The sequence below is a fragment of the Squalius cephalus genome, assembly GCF_949319135.1.
Source record: "Squalius cephalus genome assembly, chromosome: 22".
Lineage (NCBI taxonomy): Eukaryota > Metazoa > Chordata > Actinopteri > Cypriniformes > Leuciscidae > Squalius > Squalius cephalus.
This window is the reverse complement of record NC_137143.1, coordinates 6,595,367-6,619,805: the sequence shown is the minus strand read 5'-3', so window position 1 is coordinate 6,619,805 and position 24,439 is coordinate 6,595,367. Positions and strand designations below refer to the sequence as shown.

General features: G+C 36.2%; 2 protein-coding genes across 2 annotated transcripts; both read right to left on the bottom strand.

Moving 5' to 3' along the window:
* Nucleotides 1-621: 621 nt before the first annotated feature.
* LOC307150671 (uncharacterized protein) lies at nt 622-12,727 on the bottom strand. The gene is made up of 16 exons (XM_079858101.1): nt 12,663-12,727; nt 8,982-9,549; nt 8,689-8,743; nt 8,176-8,255; nt 7,789-7,823; nt 7,626-7,660; nt 5,739-5,850; nt 5,462-5,621; nt 4,186-4,339; nt 4,079-4,095; nt 3,912-3,963; nt 1,968-2,022; nt 1,690-1,852; nt 1,493-1,526; nt 1,181-1,218; nt 622-1,009 (listed from the first exon to the last, which is right to left on the bottom strand). The coding sequence occupies exons 1-16, from the start codon at nt 12,663-12,665 to the stop codon at nt 984-986; spliced, it is 1,587 nt and encodes a 528-aa protein (XP_079714227.1). The 5' UTR covers nt 12,666-12,727; the 3' UTR covers nt 622-983.
* A 2,660-nt stretch (nt 12,728-15,387) lies between these two features.
* slc35e1 (solute carrier family 35 member E1) lies at nt 15,388-22,951 on the bottom strand. Its single transcript, XM_079858354.1, has 6 exons — nt 22,541-22,951; nt 19,596-19,666; nt 19,331-19,468; nt 19,119-19,244; nt 17,271-17,516; nt 15,388-17,186 (listed from the first exon to the last, which is right to left on the bottom strand). The coding sequence occupies exons 1-6, from the start codon at nt 22,869-22,871 to the stop codon at nt 16,971-16,973; spliced, it is 1,128 nt and encodes a 375-aa protein (XP_079714480.1). The 5' UTR covers nt 22,872-22,951; the 3' UTR covers nt 15,388-16,970.
* Between the last annotated feature and the right edge of the window lie 1,488 nt (nt 22,952-24,439).

Sequence of the window (24,439 nt, the reverse complement as noted above, 5' to 3'; positions counted from 1 at the left end):
TAGACAATTGAAGAAATATGAACTCTTACCAGATGAAAACGAATCAAACAGAAGAGCTAACATCACTTCTGGACATCTGTCTTCCCATGTTTTCTGCCATTTTGTTTGTATCAAAACTGCCTAAGTCAAAGAGATGACTAGGCAGATAGTGTTTTTGCATTCTAATAAGTGTTGTGATTGGCTAAGAACATAGGCAGAAAGGCAGGATGATGCAGCATTGGTTTGACAGTAAAGTTAGGCAGATATCACAATTTGGCCAAAAAATGACTTAGGCAATTATGCTATGAGGCTAACGATTTGAAAGGAATTAGAAAATCAGATTTAGAAAATGTAATATATTTGTTTTATATTAAAAATGTTTTGTCTTGTGCATGTAAACTTTGTCAAAACAATTAAAATATTAACAATATAATTTTGTTCTTCAGAAAAATATGGGTTTTGTAAAAAATAAAAATCTAATTAAAAAATGTGCTGATGTGTTGGTGAAGAAAACACATGGCATTGCATTGCAAGAAGAAGAAGAAGAAGAAGAAAGAGCATCATTATTGTAATAGTTACACAGTGAAACAGTACAGTTACACGTTTACAAGTGAATAATGAACCACCAATAAATAAGTAAATGAAATATAAAAACTTTATTTATTTATTTATTTTATTTTTTTAACAGTGCTGGAATGTCAATACCACAAAAGAGAAAGATCTAACAGCAGGTATCAAATCTAACAAATATTAAATCATCCCTATGATAATTACAAGTAAAAATCTTTACAAAATATTTTTTTTTCAATAATAATACTTATAATTATAATGTTCGATAATAATTATTTCTACAATATACAAAACTCTGAGCTTTAGTTTCCTGAAGAAAATAGGTTCAAATCATTTCATCCGTTTGTTACAGGGAACAGATGAGGTTCAGTCTCTTTTTACTTTCTCAGGTAAAAACACTTTTATATGGATGATCCCCATCATCTTCAAACAGGTCAGCTGTCATCATTGTCATATATATCTGCCATTAAACAAACAAATACACAATTAATAAATCAAATCATGTTCATTTTTTTAGAATTATTAACTATTATAATTATAAATAAAATTAATAAAACATATATTTTTTTATACTACAACAGCTAGCATTAAAAAGTAAAACGTTTAATTTAGGAGAAAAAAAATGATGTACCTGAAGCATTGTCAATGTCATCATAAACATCATTCTCCCTGAAAATGATAACAGAGGATAACATTAAAAAAAGGAAGAAAACTGGTTTCACAGACAAGGCTTAGATTAAGCCAGGATTAGTTTAATTAGGACATTGTAGTAGCTTTTATAAATGTGCCTTAGAGAAGAAACATCACTGCTGTGCATATTTTAAGATATGCCAGTGCAAGTTGCTAGTTGCAAGTTGTCAGTTAAAACAGCTCAAACAGCTTATGCCTTGTGTATGAAACCGGGGGATTGTGTATTACTGTATATACATAAATGTATACATACTCATGCAGGAGGTAATTCAAGGGCACATATCCATCTGTGTAAAGAGAAAGAGTATACAATCATTTAATCATGATAAATGGTTGTATTCAAAATAAAAGCTGATCTTTAAATCACTGTGCTCTTGGTTTTAGTAGAACTGAAGAAAGAAGGCAAAGCTTCAATAGCATATATTTCCCAGCAGGTGGTGTCTGACTCACATTTCCCCTCGCTGTTACGACACAGAACTCGCTTCTTGCTGGTCTCCTGTATAACCTCAAGAATCTCTCCACGGATCACCGAAAGCTCTTTGTTCCCGACCTTCTTCAGACTGGCATTAGGGTCCACCATCATGCTGTACAGAACTCGGATGGGCCCTTCAAACTGTTAAATAGTTTGATATCTTTTATATTTTACAATTTAATGATCATGGCACATGGATCAACAAGAATTGAAGTTAAACCGTTAAAAAAAATTGACAAAAGTAAGACAGATTTACCTTGAATTTCTTTCTCAACTCTTTCTCCTGCTGTTTGGCCTTTTTCGGATCATGGCTAAACAAAAACATATGGTATTAATATTAACTCTCACATGCATGATGTTCACTAGTGCACAGAACATTTTACAAAATAATAATAATAATAAACACCTAACCATTCAGGGTGTGATGATAACAGAGTGTACAGAGTGTTGGAAACAAATATGAGATGGGAGGAAACTTAATAACCGCAAAGTTTCTTGTGGGAACGCAAAAACGTGTGCGGGAGAACGGAAAAGCATTGCCAAATTTTCCTCCCTTCTAATTTTTTTTTCTTCACCATGTCCCTTTAGGGGCTCCGTAGGTTATAACTTTTTTAAGGGAGTAAAATAAAAGGGTATCCGAAAAGTAAGACTGATTAGCCCTAACTAATTGCTGGTTGGTCAGTCTTAACTTGGCAGATATGTTTAAGCCACTGGCCTCAGGTTAGGGAAGCTAAAACAAAAGCTCTCTTTATCCTCTGTGGTAGTTTACACTTTAGTTATCCATTAACATACAATTCAAATGGGATTTAGAAAGTTTTGTTTAAAGCACATCAAGCTGAAGAGAGACACTTCAGAGGCTTTCATACACACAATATGACACAAAAATAGCAAATAAAAGAAAAACAATTGGTGTGATTGCTTGTTTTGTAATGGAACACAACACAGACATATATGCTTTAAGGTGCGTTCACATCACTGAAATTTTGGCAAATTTTGCAGGCAAAAGCAGGTCCATTGTCTACAGTGTAGCTCACAGAACTCACTTTCAAACCAAGCAGCTTTCTGATGGTCAACGCAGCAAATCTACGTGACCAACTTGAAATCTGCATGGGGAAATCTTTCACCCTCATGCAAAATTCCAAATTGCATGGATTCCTATTGAAATGCCTGGAATATCGCCTGCGAAATTTCCCCAAAAAACTTGTGGCCTCACCTTTAGTGAATGAAAATGAGTGTGATGTTCTACGTCTAAGTCAAGTCAAATACTGGCAACCTAGGTTTTTTAAATTATTATCATTTTCAGACGTATTTTGTAGTTCCATCATCCGAGTGATCGACACTATGGCACACAACAGTAGAACGCACTAAACAGACGGAAAAAAGGTTCTATATAAGGAGAAATGTCTTAAATGATTGCATAATGTTTAATGGGTTATTGCTTTGTTTTTTCTGGTCATGAAGTATGTTTACGAGCTGTTTGATTCACAAACTTTATTCAAAATAAACTATGATTAAATCATTTAAATTAAATCCATAAAATGATCCCATGATAGAAACCCATAAATGAAGCACCTGACAGAACCCTTAAAGCCCCACTGAAGTGCCTTGAAACGCGCAGCATTATTTAGTGTTGACTTCATTTCCACTGAAACAGGAATACAGGTAATAACATATAGAACAGCTCCTCCCCTTTTTAAAAATAGCCAATAAGCTCGGTAAAGCCCCAGTTTCCTCCAGATCTCTTCCTCCGTTTCTCCTCCTGATCTACTCGACTTGCACATCTTTCACACTCCACTCTGTGTATCGTGTCTCTGGACCAGAGCAGACTGTGTGTGCGCAGCAGGGGTTCGCGTGACACTAACGTGAAACCAAACTTCATTCACCCCAATGGAAAGTATATTTACACTGGCTGAATATTTCCCTATCCCCTTTATAGTGCACTATGTGCCATTCACCATGTAGAAAATAGTAAATGTGTAAATAAGTGACCGATTTTAGCCACAGCTTCAGCGTCTATTTTTAATGTAGGGGCGGGACACAAATTTGGTCATAGTTTTGGAGCACTCTAGCTCATATAGAAACGTTTCTTCTAAGAGTGCAATCTGTTCTTCTCTCACAGCCTCATTTTCTTTTGTGTAGAATTAAATATTGGTGACTACGGTCCATTTGTTAAAACAAAAGAAAGAAAGACAATAGACACCTGATCTCTGGGGGAGGAGGAGGAAACTCATGGTCCACGTCATCATAAACATCTGAGAATAGCAGAACCCAAACATATCAATCCATGCAGAACAATCTCTGAAAAAAGACTTTTCAAACCAATGCATAAAAGCCCTCTAAAAGATTAGTTGCTGCACGTTAACTCACCGTCACTGTGAAAACTGCTGCAAAGAGAAGAAGAAAACACAATATGAGCTCAAACTTTTGAGTCATATAAGAAACATCCTCTGTCTTCCCTCAACATGAAGTCTCACCTGTCCAGTTGGTCGCTGGAGCCGATATCATCATAAAACTCTGGGTCGATGGCCCTGCCTACAGAAGGCTGGAAGGACGGGGTGGCTTGACCACGGATTTTACGCTTCACTTCCTCATAATCCACATCCACACAGGAGTTACTGATGTAGCCAACTGCAATGGTTAACACATATTCATAACTTTATGAATATTTTACTTTGGTTATTAAGAAAATGTCCAGCCAAGTTGATAGCTAGATAGACTTTAAAAGAAGATTCTGGGTTAAAATGTAGTTAAATATAAGTAAAAGTTTTGACGAAATGAAAGTAGAAAGAGATCCTTTTTTTCATATTGTGACATATGTCCGAGTGAATGGGAATATAAAAAAATGAAAATGTTGAAGACTAAATGACTGAAGAAATGAATGATTACTAAATGATTACATGATCAGTCATCGTGATTTTGCCAAGACATATTTACAACTGTAAACTTGTCCCTCATATCTGATTGACTGGAATGTTGATCCAGGAACATGTAGTACTTGGTGAAATCACGTTCACCGAATACATCACCAGACAGAAGTCTGTTGTTTTACCGGAACAATGAGTTATGTAATGTCAAGTAATATTTTTTTAAACTCTTCTTTCCACTCATTTGTAAAAAAAAAAAAAAATGTAAAAAATGAAGAAAAAAATATGTTTATAGTAATGCACTTACAATGGAAGTCTATGGGGAAAAGACATTGAAATAAACACCATTTCATAAGTACAGACTTAAACATTATACAACTGAACATGACACTAGTGCGAAATAATTTCACAGTATGGGCCAAGATACCAGAAAGGGTCTTTTAACATCATGACAATACACAGAAATTATGTACAAATCCACCTAGAACTGCAGTCCCACAGCCAAAAGGATAATTATGCAATATTTACAGTTCAAATATACCATGGTCTGTCTGAATACTAATCAGCCAATCAGAATCCATCCTGCTGAAATGAGCTTGAGCATTTAAAGTAACAGACAACGTGCTTACAATAAATAGGACGATACAGTCCGCTGGTGTGGACTCTAATATAGTTATCCTTCTTGGTGTGAACGGCCATAATTCATTCAAATAAATGTTATAATTCATAAATAATAAATGTAACCTTACTGCATTACTTTATCTCAGTGTCTGATTTAAAGCGGAGTAGAATTCCACTGTAAGTGCTTTGCTGTAAACATGATTTTCACATGATCATGTCACAGTTAGGACTTCAGCTTATGCAAACTTGAGCTTATTTGACTTACAGCTGCCCCTCAGGTTTCGTGCCAGCCATTTCCCTTCAGGGTTGTTGTTCACACGGATGATCTCCACGTTCTCCCCCTGTCGCACCATCAGGTCATTCTTTCCTCCCTGCCAGTCCTCTCGCACACGAGCCATGTGGATCACCTCAATAGGTCCATTCAGCTGTGTGATCAAACACGAGTATGAACACTACTGTCTGCAGGAAGCATGCGAAAACGCACATAAACACATTCATGACATCCTGCCTCTTTTTAGCTTCAACACAGACAAAATTGTTACCTTAAATTTTTTTCTATACTCGTTTTCCCGCTTCTGTGTTTCCTTCAGCTCTTTCTTGTCCAGCTCTACCTTTTTATTCTCTTTTGAGACTCTCCTCTCAGCAGGAACAGGTCTGCAAAATATGGTTCAAATTAATGGAACAGTTCAAACCAAATTCACTTACTGTCTTCAGTGGAACACAAAAGGAGAAATTCTGAAGAATGTTAATGCTACTCTTTTTGCTTTCATTTTGTTGGAAAGAGTAATTTCATGAGGGTGAGTGAATTGAGTTAGAGTAAAGAATAATGTTAATTTAAGGTTGAACATTACTTTTAAAGGTTATAATTTAAGTGATTGTTCTGTAGTCTGAGGCTTGTAATATAACAAGATATTTATTTATAGATTATAGATTTCTTGTACTAAAAGTTTTGCAAGACCATCTTATACCCTTACAATTAAATAGGCTACAGTATTTTTGCTACTGTACTTTTTAGACTTATATACAGGGATGCACCAATATTAAAATTGAGGCCAATACCAATAAGCCAGTAGTTATTTTCATCTTAAGGTTAATAAGATAAACAAATAAACCATTTCAAGTGGTTTGAAATACACTACAGTTAAAAAAAAGCAACTCTCATGTTTACCAAGGCTGCATTTATTTGATTAAAAATGCAGTAAAATAGTAATATTGTGAAATTTTATTACAATTTAAAATAACTGTTTCTATTTTAATATATTTTAAATTCTAATTTATTCCTGTGATCAAAGGTGAATTTTCAGCATCATTAGAGTGTCACATGATCCTTCAGAAATCATTCAAATATGCTCATTTCTTGTTATTATAAAACATTTCTTGTTATTATCAATTTTGAAAAAAAAGAAAGAAATTCTGCTTATTTATTTATTTATTTATTGGTGGAAACTGATTAAAAAAATTCAGGATTCTTTGAAGAATATAAAAAGAATATTCAAAAGAACAACAGTTTATCGTCACTTTGGATGATTTAATGCATCATTGCTGAATAAAAGTATTCATTTATTTACTGACCTCCAAACTTAAACTTAAATTAATAATAATTTTATAAATAATACAACAACACAGAAATTTAGCACCACATTATAATGTACAGTACAAAAATGGGTATTCATTTAGACTTGTTAAAGATTACATTTAACATTTTCAATAAATTATAAAGAGTTTAAAACACTTAAATGACAGCAAATGTTAGCATGCAATTAAATATTAAATATCCAATATCGACCGTTATCAATAAAACTTTTCTAATATTGATCAATATCAGCTAAGGTATCAATATATCATGAATTCAAGCGGTGCAATTTTACATTTGCATTGAATCATTTAGCAGACGCTTTTATCCAAAGTGACTTACAAATGATGAGAGCAATAGAAGCAATCAAACCAAGAATAGGTCAACAATATGCAAGTGCTGTGACCAGTCCCAGTTAGTCCAGCACAGTACACGTAGGAATTTTTTTTTTTTTAAATAAATAAAAAAATTAATAGACGTACAGAATAAAATAGTAAGTGTTACTATTAATGGACCAAGTGTTGACGAAAAAGCCATTTCTTGAAAATGGCTCAGCAGCTCGGGTTGAGTTAGGCAGGTCATTCCACCAGCAGGGAACGGTTAAGGTAAAGTGATTTTGTGTCTCTTCGGGATGGCACCACAAGGCGCCGTTCACTTGCAGAACGCAAGCTTCTAGAGGGCACTTACGTCTGAAGTAGTTTAAGTATAGGGGTGCATTTTAATGTGTTCATGTTTGTGGCATCATAATTATGAACATTTGTGAACAAGCTGTTTTGGCAGTTCAGTTTCAGTAATGGTCTGGGTGGTGTGGGGAGGGATCTTTGTATCGTAAATGTTTTGTAAATGTATGACTTACATGTCTGGGTCTTCATAGATATCTTGATCGCTGTCCTACAATACAAAAAAATAGCATATTAGAGCACATGCTAGACTGCACTACAGCACTGTAACCACAGCACATTAAACATACATCCTCACTTTCACTCATTCTGACACACATGCACGCAAAAATAACCCACCTCGTGCTGAGAAGGGTAACTGTCAGTCCATGAGTCTGCAACATGAAAGTATGTAGAGATTGGTGAATGTATTTTTTATAGAAATAATTCTGTAATTATCTGCTTAACATAGTAAAGAAAAAAATACACACGCACACACACACACAACACATTTGAGACACATGCAAGATAATATTTTGCCCGCCACAGTGCTATGGTGTTGTGAATGGTCACCAGGGCACTGCTTTGTGGTTTCTTACTGGCATGAGTTTAAAGAGCCCACCCTCGAGTCTCTGTGATAATCTGATCTCCAGATATGGCTTGGGTCGCTCAACGTAAATCTATGAGATTCTTTCTTCTGCTTTATCGCCCACCAAGCAAAATTCAAAAGAATATATTCATGTTTACCTCTTGGCTTGGGAGGCGGGGGAGGAGGTGGTGGGAGTGCACTGATGTCATCATACGTTTCCTGCTCCGGGGGCACATCTCTGATCCAGACAACACAAGCAAATGAGAGTTAGATCAGATACTTACCCAACCAGACTCATCGACAACGAACATACTTCACTCACTAATGACAATACAGTGGGATAAAAACAACCGATAAACATAATGCAACACAACACATGCTTTTCTGAGCTGGTTTCATAAGAATCAACACAAAGAGTCAGGAAATGCCACAGAGCGTGCTTTACACCCACATACTTCCAGGATGAAAGTTTGCACTGTAAGATGCATGCATAAAGCGACACAATAGAATTGAAGGTGTTGTGTTGTGCAATTCAGAATTATTGTCTCTTTATACTTCAGAGATACAATACTGATATGGAAAACTTTACACCTTTGTTACAGTTTGCTTTCCCTTGTCTTCCACACTGGCAATCTAGACAACTACGTATTGAACAACCAGATATTACTCACGATTCTGGAAACGATGGTGTCCACTGGCTGGGTTTATTTGGGGGTCTTGCTGGTCCTGATCAAACACAAATATATCAAGTAAAACAGCTTTTCTGTAAAAACTTATTCAACACAAAGTCTTGCTTAACATGTCATGGAAAAAGTCTATGAACAATAGCTAACATTATAAAGTAAAATGACCAATAAATGCAAATATTTATTTATGAGTGATGTGTTTTTATTACTGATTTGTTTAATGTGTAAGCAATAAAAGTTTGTAAAGGCATTTGTTTTCCATTCCAAATAGCTCCTACCTTTCAAACATTGTGATTCTATTGGTCTTTTGGGAAGAACAACAGGGGCTTTTTTCCGAAAGTGATCCAGATTTACAGACGGAGGCCTTTTTGGTTTCGACGGTCGTGCCCCGACATTGGGAAGCGGCTTCCTTAGCGGTATTACCTCCGATATGCTCCTTTGGCCCGGCAGTGGCGGTTTGAAAGTAGAAGACTCTTTCATGACGCTTTGCTGTTTTAGTAACTTGTTCTGAAGAAGTTCTCCTGTCAGTTTGACTCTGCTCGGCACATTGACCTCCGTAGGGGCCATTTTAGGACTCTCCTGGGCTCCTAAACGATGAGCGGGAGGAGGTCTTGGAAACACTCCTTGAGGGCCTGAGTGAAACATCTTTGGTTCACTTGAAGAGTTCAGAGGAACGATTGCTCTTGGAGGCACAACTGAAGTCTTGTTTCGGAGCGCTCCATTGGTTAAAGACTCTGGCAGCGCACCAACCGTGTGAGGTTTGATGGCGGATACACCTCCGGAACCTGCCATTTCTAACTGAGCGTGAAATTTGGCCCGGAGGGCCTTGACATCCACATTTTCCTCCTATAAATAAAATAAAATAAACTCTCATTGGAGCTCTAAAACAATTCAAGTTCCCTTTTGACTTGTGCGTTTCACAGGTAAAAACCTGTTAACTTGTTACTAGTATGTTCCCTTACTTTATATGGTGATAAATGTAATAGATCTAATGAGACATTTCATGCATTTTTACAGTAAAATACTGTTAAATGTAGTCAAGTCATCCTAATTTACAATGAAAAAACATAGATTGACATTTTCCTGAATATTCTGAGTCCTCACATTTGATGATTTTTCATTAAAATACTTTTTAAATGTACATTAGGGTTTCTGGTTACATGTTGTTAAATGAATGTTTATTGCATTATTTTATAGCCTATGTTCCCATGATGGTGTTTTGCATTTGTGTGCGTGACTGTGCAAGTTCTATACATTAACTTCTGTACCTTAACTTGTAGAGCAGCTTCATGTGATGAACTTTGATTCATTGTGTGACTTTCTCTTGTGTTTTAAGGTGGTTATCAGTGTATTATAAATGTAAAAGTGTTACTTTATGAAAAAAGTAAAAAGTGCACTTATGAAAATCAAAAGAAATATATCCTGTTCAATATGTTATTAAATAAGTAGCAGACCAACCCTGTAAATATAAAATAACCATTCTGAGTTAATAATTTGCGGTAAGATGTTGTGATGTTAGACTGAAATGTTGTGTTTCTGCCGAGAGGAACTAGCACAACCAGTACATGACACAGTTGTAGCACTGATGGCTTCTGCCATATAAACATCCATATAAACAGCATTTGACCTTGTGGGTGCTTTACCACACAATATTAACAAGTGTGAGATGGAAAAAACAGTTTGCATGCAGGCAACCGAGCAGGTGTGAGTTTCGACAAAAAAAAAAGAATGTCATTTTTCACATATTCCCTTTACTTTTCAGTCTCCTCCATCCAACCGTCCGGCTCTGTTCTAGTATTGTATGTAATGCCCACTTTACAAGAACCAATCAATTCCCGACTGATAAACTCAAACCTCATCCTTGATCACATTTAACGTTGCTCAGTGACATCCATTAAAGGTAAAACATTTCATAATAAAGATTTTGCATCAGGTTTTTTAATGCAAATTTTACGAACGCTAACTTGGTTTGAAATTGACTTCTGTGTGAGCCGTACTTCACCCATCACTACATTATTGATAGTGGACAACTGGAAATTTTGCTGCAATTTCGCTTATGTGATCAAACCTTGATTTGAAAATTTGAAAGTCCTGTTTCGCTCAGATTACTGAAGAAAATAAATGTTCCAAACAGCATTTCAGGTAACAAGAAGACTTCCATTGGTAAGCGCATTAATACAATCACATTCTTTTATTTGCATCTTTGTTTGACCTAATAAACTGAGGGACGAGTCGAAATAATTTTCTGTGGTAATCAACAGTAGGCCACAGATGCTATCGATAGTTTAACCTGTAATGAACCCGAAACCTTCAGCTCAGCGGACTTCATTTCAATAGAATGCATTGTTGGTTGTTTGTTGAAAAATAGGCACTGATCAAAACCAGTAGGGGAAGGTAGAAGTTTTAGCAGAAGTAAGCCATCTCTGTAAGCCATCATTCTTTAGCAGAATGGACTACAATAGACCTTAGACCACACACTGTCATCATGGCATCTTCTACCCTCATTAAGACTGGGCAGTGCATGTTTCTGATTTGTCCTTATTACATTCTTTAAATGGTGAGTACATGCCCTTGATGCATCTCTGCTAACCTGCATCATATTTCATGCAACTTCACGACATCACACATTGTGGGGAAGATAATGAACTGTCATGAAGTGAACAGCAGATTCAGAACAATAGTGAGGCACAGGAAGTGTCTTCAACCACACACCTTTGCACAGCACATCACTCAACAGTGGTTGCTGTAGAAACGGCAGCCAATAGTGAGCCTTCAGCTGCATGCCTTGCTAAAAACGCAAATCGTGTCAATGACAAAAGAAAAACGAAAGCTTTGTCAAATCTGTTCTAGCCACATTCCATCATCATTCACTCACCCTTTAAGATCACACTATAATATTCACACTTATATTGTAGGGGAAAGGAAACACTAGTCATTTTTTTTCCATTTTGTAATAAGACTGACCACAAAACAGAATATCTCTAGTTTGCCCAGCGTTTGATTAACTACATCAATAATCGCATTTAAGTAATCACTTATTTCATTCTAAAGTACAGTAATTCAATATGTGTGTGTGTGTGTGTGTGTGTCTCTCTCTCTTCATGAACCTAAATTGAGGCCCCCATAAGGAAACAAGCTTCTAAATCATACAGAATTAGTTTTTTTTTTTTTTATGTAAAAATTGAGCATGTTTTCTGTGATGAGTAGGTTTAGGGGTAGAGTTAGTGTAAGAGGAGAGAATATACAGTTAAAGCTAGTGAACCAGACGTGTGTGTGTGTGTGTGTGTGTGTGTGTGTGTGTGTGTGTGTGTGTGTATGTGTGTTTACCTGTTATATTATCTATTATAATAGGCCTAAATTATAATCGTATAAAAGTGATTAATTGCAGAGTGTGAAATTTAAGGATATGGAAAAGGTTTCCAGGTACATTTAACAGCTTTTTATTGTCTCATTATCATTTTGAAAGGACATTGAAAAGTTGTTAAAAGTATACATTGTGAAAAAAGAATGAACAACATGTAACAAGACAACGCTGAATTACATTACCCCAGGGTTAAACATTATCTTATGGTATTAAAAATCATGATTAGAGTCTCCTCACTGCTTCTCAGAGTGAACAGATCTCTGAATAACTCAACCACACGCGTTTAGGATTTAGGGGTCTCGGCTGCTGATGCTGATGATGAACAAAAACACTGGAGTACACATCACTGTGTGACACAGCCTTTGTACAATGGTCAGCTTTTTATTTTTTATTTAAATAATAAAAATAGCCTAATAAAAATAAAAATAATAACTTATAACATGAGCACTGACTGTTTAGATTTTATGATTGTCAATTTCATAATAGGCTATCAGTATCAGAATCAACTAAACATTTCATCAGTAATGATTATATGGAGCATAGAAAATGCTAATTTATGTTAGTTTCACTAGGAAGAAGATCAAGGTGTCCTTACCATGTGTTTTATCTCCAAAGTTTCATGTCATGTGAGTACGGCTGAACTGAGAGGCAGACTGCGGCAGTTTCCTGAAGCGCAGATGACAGATCAAACACACTTGTTACAGCAGGAAGTCAAACAGAAATGAATGAAGACAAATCCATTGGGCTACTGCATTTACATATACACCTATCTACGGGTTATATGAGGCTGAAATGCATTTAAATAAAAAAACATGTCTTTCCATTTCAAAACATGATAAATATTGTCACCATTACAAAAAAATTAAGTATACTTTAAGTTAATCTTAAGTATGCTTAAGTAAAGTTCAAATATATTTTAAGTATACTTTAAGTAGAAATTATACTAATATCAATGTAATAGAAGTATACTTGTAAGGCTACTGTTTCAATACTACTTGGGACTAAATTGTAAACTCTTGAGTACACAACTATGTTTTTCATTTGTCCTGCAACTATACTGAACCTATAGGTATACTGATAGTTTACTAGTCAATACTTGTTTTTATATGAAAGTACAGCTTGAAGTATACTCTCAGTAAACTACTGGTTTAGTAGTTTTATACTGCAAATGTACTTGCAATTTTTCTTTAAGTGAATATCATACTTATTATATAGTTTTCTATTTAGCCTATTTTTTATTTTTGCACTTTAAGTAGGCTATAGCCTACTATATGTTCCTATTTAGGTATTTATTTTTATACTTGAAATATACCTTTAACCCTCTCCATTTTTTAAAACATTTTATTCGAGCATCCTTCTATATCAACAATTGTATGTGGGTAAGTTTCATAAAAAAATAAAATAAATAAAAAAAACATTTTAAACAAAAGTCTAAGAAAATCGCATTTTGTCGTCCGGGTGGGATTCAGAACGATGATCAAAACATCGAGTCCATCAACACCTCAAAGCTTCAGTCGTTTCCTCTTCTTGGGTTCAACATTTCATTCGGTAATGTTAGGCAGTTTTGAACTTAGCAATCTTCTATCACTTATTTCTGCCTCTTCTACACCTGTGTTTTGATCAGGAGATTCAGTACTCTTTCAGAAGATGTGTCATAGCGCCCCCTACCATAAACATGGATAGATTTGAAGTAAATTCACATGTACTACCAGTGGACTATACCTACACACATATTCAGATACTCAGAATTAGGAATACATGTTTTTATTTTATTTTTATAAATCAATATTTTTAAACAATATACGTTCATAAGACAGTATGAAAAACTATGTGAAAAGTATTTAATAGGCTACTCAATCAAAAGAGTAAACTACAAGCCAAGTATACTTAGTATACTTGATTCTCGATAACAAGTATTTCTGTGTAAGTATACGTGCAGTTTAAAGTATATTTTCGAGAAGTAGCTACATAAAGTAGCCTATATTTCTGAGAAGTACAGAAAAAGTAGAGTTATTTTTAGTTTAAAAGAAGTGTACAAATAGCACACTCGAATAAACCTCTCTTTCGTAAGGACGACGTCTCTACTGCAGAGACTGGGGAGGGGACTGCAGATGTAAATTAGCCTAAGGCTAACTCTGGTGTAATGCATCAAATGTTTACATTTATGTTTTTAATTGCACATGGTCCCTTTAAATAAAAATCAAATCAATCAAATCAATCAATCTAGTTTATTGATGGCCTATGGCCCTGAGCTATGATTTATTTTTATCTAAATATAAATAAAGGAAAACAAATATTGCCTGTGTTGACAGTGAAGTTCTCTCCTATCGAAACTGATGTTGAGTGAGCCAGACAGAGCTTTATCTCCCTCTGTCGGTCAGACAGGTGAAATAAAACAATAGTGGATTTTATCAACACAATCTTTTCATTCTTTTAAACCGAACAAAAATACTGATTAAAAAAAAAGTAGATCAAGAATCGTTTTGGAATCGGATCGTGAGGTGCCTAAAGATTCCCACCCCTTAAGCCATTAAACATTCAACATAATTAGGAATTTTAGCCTGTATAAAGCAACTTGAATTTGTAACTTTTTTTTCTTTTTCATGAGAACAACATTTGAGAATTCTAACTCAAACCCCAGAATATGTAATTCTTTGTATGATATTTTAAACATAGTGTAGCTAATATGCCATTCATTACAAACAAAAGGGACAATGCTATTTTTGTGTTTCTGCATTTTTCTGCCTACAGTGGCGTTTACACGTCCAAATCCACATTCAAAATATGTGATTCAAAATGTATTCGACTTTTTTAGGATTCTGCTTTACAAAGCACTAAACAAATATGACAACAAGACTTTATCAATTAATCTTCTTTATTTTCACATTTAAAAATAAGTCATCTTATAACCTTTAAGTTTTCAAGAAAAAAATGCAACATTAACCGTACCAAGGCATCTTAAAATCAAATCATATAAACACTGGCTGAAGGCAAAACTATCTCAACACAGAAAGTGTGACAATGCATTTCCACACCATAGAAAAACAAATGGAAAAAACACACAAACAATTAAATGCGACTCAACATAACTGTCAGATTATGACACATATGAATCTCCCAGGGAAAAGGTCTAAGAGCTTAAATATTCTGAAGCTGACTGGAAACGTATCAAATACTACAGTAGTGCATTATATTCTGAACGGGAAGGTAAAGTCACTGTGATATTGGTTCTATTGAGCTGAATATTTCCAAGGTTTAGGCTCAGTTTACAATTATTTACTGTATAATACAACACAAGAATCAAAAAAGTTGTAGATTTCTAAAATCTCAGTTTGAGACATTGAGAGTCCAGTGCTAACTCACATCTTGTTAATAACTGTGTTGTGTCAGTCAGTCCAGTATTTCTTGTACATTTACAACCAATCGCCTACAAGCAATAAGTAGGAAAATCGGCAGAGAAGAAATTTGCACACCTCTAGTAATGTCACAATGAAAGAGCAAAAGGTGTGGACCAATAAAAAACAGACATTATGAAGAGACCACACCACACCCACAGCCAAAGGCGGAGAATGTCACGTGAACCTTGTCCTTGTGAAAAATATCATGATGCCATTTAAAATATACAACACTTAAAATATATATTTTAAAAAGTTCTTCTCTCTTTGCAGTTATGCAAGAATGTGCATGCTTTTAGCCAAAAATGTGTCTAACTTTCCAGCAGCAAGACACAGCAAAGAAGTGGAGAAACAGAAATATTAAACTAAAAAAAAACACCTCACACATTTTGCTAAAACTGGTATAACTTTGGGAACAAAGACGATAACGGGTCAGTAATACCCAAAAAGCAGGCCAAAAAAAATCTCAAAAATCTAAGTTTTTATGAAATTTTAGAAATATTCTGGCTAGTTTATTAATGCTTTCAGCTACTAATAAAGGTGTAGTACTCTCAGCTCTAACACATTTGACCATATTTAACTAAAAAGTTTGTCCAGTTTCTGTCAACTTCAGGTTTCACACCCTTAAAGGGCCTGAAAGACCTCCAATACTGCATCTTTAACAAGAGCATTCTCGTGAATTTCACCGTCGAGGGATCAGCAGTTTTTAGAAGCTGTCCTCAGACTTTTTATTAGACTGCAGTTTGAGGAACTAAGATTTTAAACAAATTCAAATGTAAAGAATGTCAACCTCCAAAAATATTAAGTTGTTTTATGAACCTTCCTATTCAAAACATATTATACAGACCCATAAGTTATGGCCATTGTATCAAAGAAGTCCCCTGTCAGCACTTAAGTACAAAAAAAATAATAATCATGCATATGAATGTACACCATGATTCAAGTGATCTTGTACAGTGACCTTCTGTATGATTTCAACACCCCAGGAGGAAAGAAAAAAAGTGACTCCTTCACAGATATTAGACATTCAAAAATTCAAAGGGGTGTTTTCAGTCCATGATATGGTCAACCAATGCACCTATAAAAATAAATAAAAAATTTACAAATAAAATGCAAAATCCGAACATTAACTAATACCCTGATGCAGTTGTATTTGCAGTGACCCAGTGTACGTTATATGACTGTTTGTCTGTCTGTCCTTCACTCGCAGTAACATGATGGCGGTGAAGACACTACATTCTGAAATGCATTGAAATGCATCCTGTGCAAAAATAATAATAATAATCCCCAGCACCTTCCTATAATCTACACATACCACCGAGAATTTCCTCATAAAATAAATGTGAAAACACAACCAAAGGTTTGTAATGAAATAAATAACAAAAGAAAAAGTAAAGCAGTAGGATTTTGTGAGTAAACATTCCTTTTCCAGTCATTTCGACACTCCTTGTTCGTATGAAAGATGCATCCTCTGAGACGAGTCTTTAGAGTCCTTCGAAGCGCTCGACTCACACCACATACTGACTGGAGTTGTAATTCGATGTGTAGGCCTGTCGGCTGTACTGAAAGTGGTCGGTGAGTACTGTGCTCCGACCGTGCTGAAAGTCTGAGCTGTGTGTGAAGGGCCCGGTCCCGTTGGACTGGGGCTTGTCGAATGACACCAGATCCTGTGTTGAAACTGGCAGCGGTGTCTTTTTGGCCTCCCGGTTGGTGTCATATTTCGCCTGGTGAGGAAAACAATTCGAGTTCATTTGACATCAGTTTTAGCACAACATTTGTGTAATGATATGCCTAAAAAAGGAAATTACCTTATTATAAAGGAAGACACCTAGTATTGCTGTCATCATGCCGATAATGTTGGTGGTGCTGACGGGGTTCCTGAGCATCAGTAGGGATATACTAATGACCATGATCCTCTTTGTTGCGTTGGCTACGGCGTAACTGAGTGGGCTGACCAGGTTCAGAACGCTGAAAGCGATCATGTTTTGCGCAAAGTTGCAGATACCACTGATGAGGAGCAGCACAATTGTTCCCGTCCAGTTGGAAATCTCCGTCTGTAGAAGAGAACCGAGAAAAAAAAAAAAGAGCGTGGGCGTGAGTTAAGAGAATCACAGAGCTTCACCTGCACTCCTGCAGGACCTGACGGGTCACGGTTTGATGGTTGAGTGCCGGTGGTAAAACACTTGTGTGTGTGTGCGGATTGCAGAAGAATAAAACCATTTGCGGGACTGTAATGTAAATTTTTTTTTTTTTTTTTAAACGAATAAATTGTTATTCATCTAAAGGAGGCTAAGCCTTCCCCTGCCTGCTGCTTCTGATTGCTTTTAGAAGGAAAAGCGGTCCATAACAGCTGGTTTAGGATCAGTGTTCCCTGTAATAGTATCATATTTGGCATATTTGTGCTCTGGAGAGTGTCAAAGGTTTCTGTTTACAACGCGTTTTTGCAGCAGTGAGCAATGTAGCCAATCGCAGACATGTTTGTTGTTAGTAAAAGCCTAAATTAAATCAGTTCATCATATAAACCGATCAAGTCTCTTCAGAAAATTTGGACTAAACCGTTCAATTGTGAAATGGGCTTAGAATGACATCAGGGTGAGTAATTAATGACAAAATTTTACAAAGATTTGCGTAATTAATGACACAATTTTTGGGTGAACTATCGCTTTAACAGTGGTTTTTGAATGTAGATGCTTCAACAACAAATCATTTATCGGGAGCGTTTATGCAATCATGTGAAGGTTGTGGCTTGGCGACATTATTCCACTATTTCATGGACGTACTGAAAAAAGCCATGTATACCTTTACCAGTGGGCTTTTGTGGGCGGTACAAAACGTGAATGTTGCGGATGGGAGCAGGAGGAGGCAACATTTTTGAGGGAGCAGGACAGAATCCTGCGGGAGAGGGACTAAAAAAAATCCATCCAGCGCAAGTCTCGAATTCAGGGTTGAATCTCATGAAACTGGTTTAAAACATTCCAAAGGCAATTTTATTAACCTCTAAAGTAATTTAAAAAAAAGTACACTACTGTTCAAAAGTTTGGGCCCAGTTTGTTTTTGAAAAAATGTCTCATGATCAAGTATGCATCTATTTGATCACACAGTAATATTGTGAAATATTATTATTATGATTTAAAATAACTGTTGTCTATTAATATCATTTTAGAAGTAATTCCTGTGATGGCAAGGCTGGCAATTTTCAGCAACATTACTCTGTTTTTACTTTGCTTTAACTCTTCAAAATAAGTCAAGCAATTTTCAACTTTTTAATATAAGTTATACAAGATTCAACTCATTTTTTTAAAGCCAGTTTAATGTAATTTAAGTTGAAATTACTTAAACATCCAAGTTCATTGTACTTAAATTTGTGCATCTTTGTTGATCAAAAGAACGTCAAAAATGTCATGACAATTAAATACACCACCACCTTCCCTAATTGTTTAATGTAATGATAAAAAATATAAAACAGAACCCATCGTAATTTCATTTCTACATTACAATGGGTTATAGGAGGACAATGACTAAATTCTTTGTGTAAAACAGTTTTTTCTTTTGATTTTGGGATAGATATGAACTGGACATTTCTGGACAGATTTACTCATAAACACCCTCTTATTTCATATTCATAAAAATAAAAAAAATATTCAAAACATATTTACCAGGTCTCCTTCCATCAGGAAAGAGGAGAGGTCCACTAAAATCCATGTGGGCAGCATATACAAAAGTGCATTGAATCCCAGGATGTTCAGTAAATGAAGGTGGTGAATCCTTGTGTCACGCAAGACCTAAAACAACCACAAAAATCATTTCAAACAGGAACTAATCCCAGAATTTTTCTAACTTACATACATCACCTAATAGAAATAGGAACCTTTTTGGAGAATATGTTCTGTAGCGAGAAGCAGAGCGTGGCTGCCAGAGCGCTGATCAATCCAGAGACGTCAAAGGACAATTCAGTGGCAGTGGCCAACAGAACACCTCCAATGATGGGTATAAGAGACACGTAAACCTGGTCGAAAAAACATGCAAATAAATAATCCAAACTTCAGTACTGAATGACTAAAACACAATCAGTGACTATTAAAACCATTATAAATACATTACTTATTTCTAACTGTGCTTAGAGGAAGACAGACCTTTGTGGTTTGCTTCTCTTTCATGATAATCCGTGACAGCAGAACCACCCAGATGGGCATGGTGGCCTTCACTAGGAAGTAGAGAATGGAAAGAAGACATGCATTCACTCATCTAATAACATCAGCCATTAGTCTCGTCACATGTTCTTCTGTAAAATCTTGTGATTGCACCTGGTGTTTGAAACATCTCAGCTGCAGTCGAGTCCTCAGAAACAACACTCACACTCTCCCTGCTGATTCCTGCACTAATGCTGCTTCATATTTAAAACACACAGTTGCTCAATGCTATATACGCCCGAACAAACTCAAATCCATCAGTTGTCTCTGCAAACGGAATTAACTAGTTGCTTATTAGCATGCATATAACTAGGATATTGGCTGTTTATCAGTAATTATAAAGCACATATTAATGCCTTATTCTGCATGACCATATTCTACATCCCTTAATCCTACTCCATACCTAAACTTAAACACCTTACAAACTATTAAAAGGTTTTTAATAGTTAAGTAAGCCATTTCAGAGAAATGCTGTTGATATTTGAAATCACCAAATCAAACACGCCCTACCCAAAAGGATTGGACCCATACTATGGGATGAATATAGTATCAAAATGATGAACACCTGCAAGCACAATTATCCATGAACTTGATAAATGTTGCAGGTATGCTTTACTATCCACAACCAAATGCCTTTCAACTTGTGTATGGCGCATCGATTTACGCCAAATACCCTTGAACTTGACTCACAAGGTAATGACGGCAATTGACGCCTCTCGCGGTTCAATCCGTGTTCGCCATTACGTTGTGCGTCAAGTTCCTTGTCCACCAGCGTCCGATCAATTTTTGTTCCGACGCGACACCTGTGACGTTTTCGCTGCTTGGGGGCATACTTTGAAATATGAAACCATAGCAACGCCCATACACAAATTCTCGCCGCCGAGTTTCCATTGGCTGCTGCCCCGCGTTTTGACGCTCTCATTTGCATAAAGTATCCACCGAGATACTTTTTTGCAGCGCCGCTGTTGACCAAATCGACGCGACGCGACCCATCATGCTTTGCGGGGGCGTTTTTGCTGCCTGACGTAGTTCCATAGGAAATGAATGGGCTTTGGCGTCGCGTCAGAAATCGAGACGCTGGTGGACAAGCGGCTTTACTCTCTTGGCGTAAATCGATGCGTACGGCAGTCTGCCGGAAGCTAGTTATTTTAGTCGATAAAGTTTTAAATATTGATATTTTTCTCACACGAACGCATCGCTTCACTCCATGAAGGCCTTTATTAATCCCCGGAGACGCGTGGAGCACTTTAATCATGAATGGATGCGCTTTAATAGACTTCCAAAGTCAAACAGCCATTCACTCTCATTATAAAGCTAGGAAGAGCCAGGACATTTTTTAATATAACTCTGATTGTATTCGTCTGAAAGAAGAGTCATAAAGACCTAGGATGGCTTCAGGGTGAGTAAATCATGGGCTAATTTTCGTTTTTGGGTGAACTATCATTTATGGCAAATAGTTAATTAGTTAGTTAATTACTAGTTAACAGTGAGAATTGGACCTTAAACTAAAGTGTGACCAAATGTTTTTCCAACAGAAAAGCTGACCAGACTAAACAATTTGCATAAAGGGAAACCAAGTAGAAAAACACTTAAATCAGCAAGGAGTTATTAATAACCCAGAAGCAATGTGACAAGCATTTCCTAATGCCTGCTTTCGGATTTAAAAAAAAAAAAAAAAAAAAGTTGCAGCCTTGTGAATAAAAAAATAAATAAAAAAAAACATTTAGCATATCAGTATACATAGACAAAACCAGATTTTTGATGACTTGGCAAATGTACTCTCTCAAGATATATATTTGAATAATGGCGCTTTTCCACGGCATGGTACGGTACCGCTCCCTTTGCGTACCGCTCAGTGGAACCGAGCCATAAGTGTCTAAAGTCAGTGATTTTTTTAGTTTTTTCTTGTTATGCTTTTAAATTGTTAAGAGACCACAAACAACTGGATTGTTTTTTTTTTTTTTTTTTTTTTTTTTTTTTTGAGAACAGGGAAAAGTCATGGATGTCTATATATTTAAAAGTTTCTGCATACCTTTGGAAGTAACGTTACGTTATGTAAATTCAACATCACTTGATGCCCCCCCCACCCCCAAGTTATTATAGATGAGGAAAATGAATGGAGCCACGCAGCCTTACAGTGTAAAAGCCACTGACAATCAATCAGATAAAAATGACAATATTGAAGAGCTCATAAAAGATAGGCTATAATATGCTGATATATGCATAACAGACAGATGATGCTTGAAACAGTTTGCAGGACGCTACTGTCACTGTTTGAAATGCGAATTATGTTGGATTGAAATACTAAGTTTTCAATGCTGTTCTGAAAGGCGCGTTTGTAACAGTTCATGTCATTATGCACGGCTCTGTTATTGTACATCTGACAGATAAAGTTGCTTTTCTATCATGATTACTACAGCAGGGTTTGATAAGGACGTCACTTGTCTAATACATAAACAAAAGGAATTGAAGCTTCCCAAACTAGCTTGAACAGCCACGCAGGTGGATGATGTGGCAGTATGTATTAAGAGTGCGGAAGTGACGTAGTCTAAGAATACTTCGGTAAAGTGTAATGTTATCAAAGCTCGATCGTAAAGCAATTACCGATGAGTCATTAAATCATCATTTCAATTGGTTGCTTTATGTTTGGATGCAAGTGGGCGTTTAAATGTCCGGGGAATGCAGATTGTTAAGATTCCCAGCTGTGGTTAGCCTAAGGGTTAAACAGCAATAACGCACATGATTTAAACTCGATTAAACGAACCAAGCGGAATCGACACATCCGATCAGGTTGGCTAGTTACGTTCACTTTCATTGATATTAAATAATAAGGCCTGTTAGTAACACACAAAGCCGATATGAAAAACCGAAAGCCCCCCGTTACTTACCAGTGTGCGCATACGACACCGGAACCTTCCATATGCTGAAATGGGCCGAGACGGAGGCGAAGTATTTCCCGAAGGCGAGCGGCAGAATGTACCAGCGGTAGTAGAGGGCCGGTACCTCCGCTCGCGGGACGCTCCAGGCTCGCAACAGCGGCGGGAGAAACACGATGATGGAGACGATATGGAAAAGAGAGACCGTGACCGGATAAGGGAAGCCGTTGAGAATGATTTTATTGATCACGTTGCCGCCCGAGCTGACGGTGTACCAGCACAGACACAACACCGCGATCCGCATTCCCTCCCGCACGGGCGGTCGCTGCTCCACCGCGGCCATCTTTCAGCGCAAGCCACACGACGCGACGTCTACTCCGGAGGAATCGCTGGTGGAGGAGTCACGTGAGAACGCTAAAGTCACGCCCCTACGAAAATTCACCATGGTAACCTGAGAGAGTTTTTTTTTTGTTAAAGGTGTGCACTGTGCACTGTTTACACAGGGTTCAGTTCGAGCATAATGTGCTAATAATTATTTACATAATGTGCTCTAATAATGCATGCCACAGCATCATATATAAAGCTTGGATCGCGGATTGAATTAAACCAGTCTGCTTATTCTTCCCAACTTTTACTTCTGGTCGGAGGCTTTCGTAAATATGTTGTTTATACGAAGAGTTACCGTTCATTTTAGTATTGTAACGCAACAGTAAAATTAGTTTCCTTGTATTTAACTATCCAAAAAAAAAAAAAAAAAAAAAAAAAAAAAAAAACCTTTCTAAAAGCTCCTTGCACTGTCTGAAGGAGATCCCATATTAATTTATTATGGTTTTATAGTAACTAGTAATTATATTTTTGTGTTAACTGTAGATCTTGTTTTTATTAAATAAATAATACAATATGTGTATTATTATTGCGGGTGATTTAAAATGTATGAGATGGGAGGAAAAATGCAATGCTTTTGCGTTCTCTTGCAAAAGCGTTGACATCATTTTTCCTCCCATCACATTATTTCCATCACACAATTTTGCCGGAGAGCGGAATGTTTCTCAGGAGAACGCAAAAGGTTTGCGAGAGTTATATTTTTTTCCCATCACCACCACAGGTCCTTTTAGGTGCTACATGTATTACGATACTAATGTAAATAATTATTTAAGACGTCATAAAAAGATTTAGGTCTATGCAAGTCATCAGTTGCAGAAAAGTGCAATACAAAAAGTCGTATAAAACGTACTACAGGTTGTTATTATATATATATATTTTTTTAAAAAAAAGTTATTATAAGAGGACGCTGTACAAAATAGTTTTTCTTGCATGAAAGCCAAGGCGCTTCTATTATTCTGTACGGATGAGAAATTGTAGGTAAATTCTGCCATCTACAGGATAAATTGAGGAACTGCAGTTTCATTCTAATTCATTTGTCTCTCTCCAAAACTGAAAACAATGCTCTAAATCATTTCGAAGCATATAATATTTTACCTCAGGAATACAAAAAATTATATATTGTTAAAAGTCAGGACAGAGGTTTCATAATATATCCAGTATATAGTATATTCATAATATATCCAGTATATCTTTTCAAAATGCATATTTTTGACTCATGAACAATATGTTTAAACAAGTTTCCCCTGAGAAAATTTTGATTTCTCTAATCTACATATGTGCATTTTAAGATGTTTTGAAAGACAAAAACATTTTTTTTGATAACAATAGCTTTAAAACCATGTCAGTGGGCAGCCGATTATTTTTCTCTCCTCATCAGCATCACACTCTTTTTCTCTGTGTTTTTCTCTTGCCCTGTCTCTTCCCCTCCTAAAGTTGAGCTTTGACTGATATAGGCTGATATAGGCTTTTCACGTTTGTCTGTCAGTGAAGAAAGTAAACATAGGGTCAGCTGATAGGTTGATTTAT

Coding starts and splice junctions, on each gene's coding strand:
- LOC307150671 (XM_079858101.1), bottom strand. Junction 2,023..3,911: donor CCTCCTCCCCCAGAGATCAG/GTGTCTATTGTC, acceptor GTTTTTGTTTAG/CCATGATCCGAAAAAGGCCA. Junction 1,010..1,180: donor TGACATTGACAATGCTTCAG/GTACATCATTTT, acceptor GTTTAATGGCAG/ATATATATGACAATGATGAC.
- slc35e1 (XM_079858354.1), bottom strand. CDS start 22,871: ATGGCCGCGGTGGAGCAGCGACCGCCCGTGCGGGAGGGAATGCGGATC. Junction 19,469..19,595: donor AAGAGAAGCAAACCACAAAG/GTCTGTCTTCCT, acceptor TTTTTCGACCAG/GTTTACGTGTCTCTTATACC. Junction 17,187..17,270: donor GTGTCTTCCTTTATAATAAG/GTAATTTCCTTT, acceptor TTTCCTCACCAG/GCGAAATATGACACCAACCG.